At 36.8% G+C, this 5,051-nt stretch overlaps 1 protein-coding gene across 1 annotated transcript in view; it reads left to right on the forward strand.

The window, feature by feature from the left end:
* Positions 1-543: 543 nt before the first annotated feature.
* LOC125876859 (ATP phosphoribosyltransferase 2, chloroplastic-like) overlaps positions 544-5,051 on the forward strand; it is a 5,155-nt gene continuing 647 nt past the window's right edge. Inside the window, exons 1-10 of the mRNA XM_049558118.1 lie at positions 544-988; positions 1,103-1,162; positions 1,609-1,722; positions 3,253-3,318; positions 3,424-3,531; positions 3,635-3,718; positions 3,859-3,960; positions 4,067-4,180; positions 4,252-4,332; positions 4,698-4,817. Of these exons, the coding sequence (XP_049414075.1) occupies positions 749-988; positions 1,103-1,162; positions 1,609-1,722; positions 3,253-3,318; positions 3,424-3,531; positions 3,635-3,718; positions 3,859-3,960; positions 4,067-4,180; positions 4,252-4,332; positions 4,698-4,817 (1,089 nt within the window). The 5' untranslated portion in view covers positions 544-748. The remainder of the gene's footprint in view (positions 989-1,102; positions 1,163-1,608; positions 1,723-3,252; positions 3,319-3,423; positions 3,532-3,634; positions 3,719-3,858; positions 3,961-4,066; positions 4,181-4,251; positions 4,333-4,697; positions 4,818-5,051) is intronic.

Here is a 5,051-nt window from a genome sequence, read left to right on the forward strand (position 1 = left end):
CCCCCAAAAAAAAAAATTGAGTTTATTTTTAAAAAATATTTTCAATATTCAATTTTTTCACCTTTCTACTCTAGTAAAAATAAAAGATATTTCTCAAAAACATTTTTCATTCGTAAATCAAACACTAAAATTTTTTTCCGAAAAATATTTTCCACTCACCAACCAAACATGAGAAAATAAGTAAAAAATTTACTTGTTTTCCAGGAAAACATTTTTCTTCATACCAAACACACCCTTAGTTGTCATCGATTTAGATTTACGTCCCTTAAAAAATTAAATAAATTTATTATTATCTTCTTATTTAATATTCTCTTGAAATCAAATCTTCAATAAATGAACATGAACTTATTTATTTTGATTAATTAATTTAACTAGCGAATATAAAATTATTATTTTATTTTCGTAGATTGGTCAAATACTCAAATACATAATTTTAAGATTAATACTAACTCTTTATAAAATAAAAAGAATAGTGCATCAATTTTGTGAAATGAGAAATAAAACCACAGGTAAATAGGAACACAAGGGGTAGTAAGAGGGGTCTAAAATCGCCATTTCCCATTTTTCAATCAAGGGAATAGTTCTCTTTGCCCCAAGAGAATCTTCCTTACACTACACGCGCCTGTTACTCTCACTTCCATCTCCACCATCCCAATCACTCCTTCGCGGCGGCGATTTTATCTCTTCTCAATCAGTCTCCGCCTCAATTCCCGGCGCCGGCATTTTATTGGACGGAAAAAGTGAAAACATGACGGCGATTCAGACGTTTTTCCTTCAAGGCTCAGTTTCAACTCTCCTTTCTTCTCAATCATCAGTCACTAGCTGTCGAAAAGTTTCCCTTAAATTCACCGTCTCATGTTGCTCGGCTACGTCTCCTCTGGCCGTCGTGAACGGTAATGTGGAGAAGAGACCTTCTGATAGAACCGAAGTTCGCATCGGTTTGCCTAGCAAAGGCCGAATGGCTGCTGATTCGCTCGATCTTCTCAAGGTATAGGAATTCGCTCGCGGATTCGTCTTTTTTCTTCTTGTTAACTAATGTATACATGAAACAATATTGAAATGCTGAATTTAACTTGCTAATCTTCTTGTTGGTGAATTACAGGATTGCCAGCTATCAGTTAGGCAGGTGAATCCGCGGCAGTACGTTGCAGAAATTCCACAGGTCTGCAAAATTTCTGTTTTTTCAATAACTGTAAATGAGAAGAATGTGGATTCTGAATTAGCTATTTGGATTCAGTAAGATTGTAAGGGGTAGGAGGGCAAGAGAGATGTTAGCTATTAGGAAGAATTCAGGTGCTGCCTTCCCTGTGTACATGGATATATTAGCTAATAGACGTGTCTTTAATTGAACTCTTAATTCATAAGCTTTTTGGTGATTACAACATAACTAGGTTCCATTTCCTTCACATTCATTATTAATGTTTTCCCTCTAATTCTGATATTTGTTCGACATTTTCACTGTTAGTAATTAGGAAGAATGTAGGTGCTGCCTTCTCTGTGCATTTGAGCAATGTGTTTTCTGGTTAAATCTGTGGAACCTAGAGCTTATATTTCAGGAAAACACATGATTTACTTGGGTTACATGGGGAATTTCTCTCTCTGTTGTAGATACCCAATCTGGAAGTGTGGTTTCAACGGCCAAAAGACATTGTGCGGAAGTTGGTAGCTGGAGATTTAGACCTTGGTATTGTTGGTCTCGACACAGTTTGTGAATATGGGCAGGTAAGAACTGAGTGTTTCAGCTTGTTCGTTCATATGAAAGCATAGACGAGTCAAAATGTTCATAATTCGAATATTGTTTAAAGAAACCTAATATTATGTAAGCAGATAAATATGAAATGAATCTAGCTTTCCTGGGTAATGCGTCTAAACTTATGTAAAAACTCTAATGTTAAATGGTTATTGTCTTCTAGATTGTTATATCGTTTGTGAAATGTGCTCTGTTCCTCTTTTTGATAAGCCAGTTGTCATTTCTCCTATGAGATACTATAACATGTCATCTCATCTCTCTTTCCAAATTGCTATTACGTTCACGATCCTTACTTCTTCTGCTGGTGTTAAAGGTTTGGACTGTTTTACGAATTAAAGCTAAGTTAAAATACAATAAAATAAAAAGAATCCTTCGGGGTGGCCCAATGGTTTGGGCTTGGGATTTCCATGTTGGAGGTCTCAAGTTCGAAACCCCTTGCCAGCGAAAGCTAGGGGTTTGCCTTCTGGGTCGAGCTCGTCGCACCGGGCTTGCCTAGTGCGGGTTACCTCTCCTATGTGGTTTGCGAGCTATTGCATAGGAGCCGGGGTTTTACCCTGTGCGCACCCAAAGGGTAGCGGCTGCGGGTTTCCCTTGTCATAAAAAAAAAATACAATAAAAAGAAACAATTGAAGTAGACATCATGCGAGTTTAATTGAACATCTGTGTAAACTGTCTGCACTGGTAGTTTAACAGTGAATAGTTAATTTTGCTGAATCTTCACCTTAATAGGAAACAAAGTTTACCTCATTTTTATTTCTTGTGGTTAGATTATTTTTGCTTCACATTTAAGTTAAATGAATAAGAAAGAAATAATTATGTAAAGAAAAGAAATGAAATAAGAAGAATAGAGAAAAGTAGATGTCAAATGAACATCTTATGAACTGTCTCATAACCTGGAGTATTGATTGTTCAATAGCTAATTTTCTCGAGTCTAGAAAGAGTTCTCAGCTAGAAAATTCACATTTCTGGGATGTACATTGGAAAGTTTAAGCTCACTGCTGATCATCTTATAGTTATAAGATTATATATGTTTATTTTGTGACAAGCTGGATTGATAAATTACTAGACATAACAACCATCAACTTTCAAAAGACACTTGTATTGGCGATAACTTCTTTTATTTGTGGAACTTTCCATATAAAACTCATATTTGCACTTTCATTAGCGTTGTGACTGTTCTCTTAACTTGGAAATGTGGAGTTATTTTGAGCAGTTTTGTATCTATATTCGGCATGCATATGTTGTAAGTAAACATGTCACAAGCTCATATTATGACTAAGCTACTATATTACTTGGGTTACATTTAGTTTGTTTTGTATGAACTGATTTTAAATAAAGATAGTGACCACACTCATCAATCTTGTATGTAACTATCGGTTCAAAAGTTATTTCCAAGTTTGTGGAGTCAGTTTATTGTCCAAACTAAAACTAATCCTATTAGTTACTAACATATTTACAAGCAAAGTCCTTAGAATGGATGCTCAGTACTTTCTCTTTGGCAGGGGGATAAAGATCTCATCATTGTCCATGATGCCCTTGAGTATGGTGATTGTCGTTTATCTCTTGCTGTAAGTTAGCGTACTTTACAGGAGAACTGTAACACACTTATTGTACCCTTCTTGCTGTTTTGATGTGTTATATTTCTTGTCAGTAAGATCTACTTCATTTTTCAGATACCAAAATATGGGATTTTTGAGAATGTGAACTCAATGAAGGAGTTAGCAGAGATGCCACAGTGGACACCTGAGAGGCCACTGAGAGTTGCAACAGGATTCACATATGTATAATGCTGTTACTTTTGCATATGCTTTCTTTTTACATGTCTTTTTTACTTCTTCTTTTTTTCCCCGTTTTGATGTGCTCATTAGTAATCATCATTTCCAGATGGGTCCTAAATTTATGAAAGAAAATGGGTTGAAGCATGTCACTTTTTCAACTGCTGATGGAGCCCTGGAAGCAGCTCCAGCGGTAGTGTTATCCTTTGTCTCTTTGCAATAATAATAGTTATTCTGTCTCCCTCTGTAATAACGTTACTATTAACTGCCTTTTAAACATGCTCCTCCTGTATTCTTATTCTTTGTTTCTCTGTAATAATAATAATAATTCAGATGGGAATAGCTGATGCTATTGTGGATCTAGTGAGCAGCGGAACCACACTGAGAGAAAACAATCTGAAGGAAATAGAAGGTGGAGTCATCGTGCAAAGTCAGGTGATCATTCCTTCCAGCTGGGAAGTATCAGCATCTTTGATATTCTTTTGGTATGCAATTTGAGTTGCCTTCTTGACTATTCTTTGATCTTATTTTGCCCTTTCAGGCGGTCCTTGTCGCTGGCAGAAAGTCCCTAATGCAGCGAAAAGGTGCACTTGATATAACACATGAAATGCTAGAAAGACTGGAGGCACATCTGAGGGCTGAAGGTCAATTTACGGTGTGTGTAACTTCTTTTATGCTGAGATTTTTGTTATACCTGTATTGGTTGTCTGACACATCTCATGGCAGGTAACTGCTAATATGCGAGGAAGCAGTGCAGAGGAAGTCGCTGAACGAATATTGAGCCAAACGTCACTATCTGGATTGCAGGTTACTCAAGTCCCTGACTTGCACAGAAAGATTATTAGTTTAAAGAAAAAATCTAAGAATTTTTACTAAGCTACAGCTATTAAGAGACATGATTGAAAATAATTATTTTTAAGAGGACATAGTTTACTTCTGGACAGTCCCAAGCAAACATTCTTATGGCTGAACAATTCTTCTGGTGGAACAGGTTTTTACACATACACTGTCCACTGTCCAGCCTTTGATCTTATCACTATATCATGGGATCAATGGCTGGGATAGGAGTGGGTCTCAAACCCATTTCACCTATAATTCAAATACAGCTCAATAGCTCATACTGTCCGTAAATCTTTTGATAGCTCATTTTTTTTTTTATCTTCTACTTACAGGGACCCACCATAAGTCCAGTCTTTTGCAAGCGGGATGGACGGGTTACAGCTGATTACTTTGCCATTGTCATATGTGTACCAAAGAAAGCACTTTACAAGTCTGTTCAGCAGCTTAGGGCGGTGAGATGCTATTTCTGTCCCATAATATTTTGACAATTGTACAAGTGATGTGTAACTTCAAATCTCTTGCTGACCAAATCCAGAAATTGGACTCTGGATGTTCTGTTATGCTGTATTTGCTTTCTTCAGTTGTTCAACAAACAGCTTGAGCACATTTCTTTTGTTCTGTTTTGATGTGGCAGTCTATTTCTGGGTTTTGGGGTGTTTGCTTGGAAGGGGGGGGGGGGGGGGGGG

Source organism: Solanum stenotomum, chromosome 1, assembly GCF_019186545.1.
Source record: "Solanum stenotomum isolate F172 chromosome 1, ASM1918654v1, whole genome shotgun sequence".
Taxonomy (NCBI): domain Eukaryota; kingdom Viridiplantae; phylum Streptophyta; class Magnoliopsida; order Solanales; family Solanaceae; genus Solanum; species Solanum stenotomum.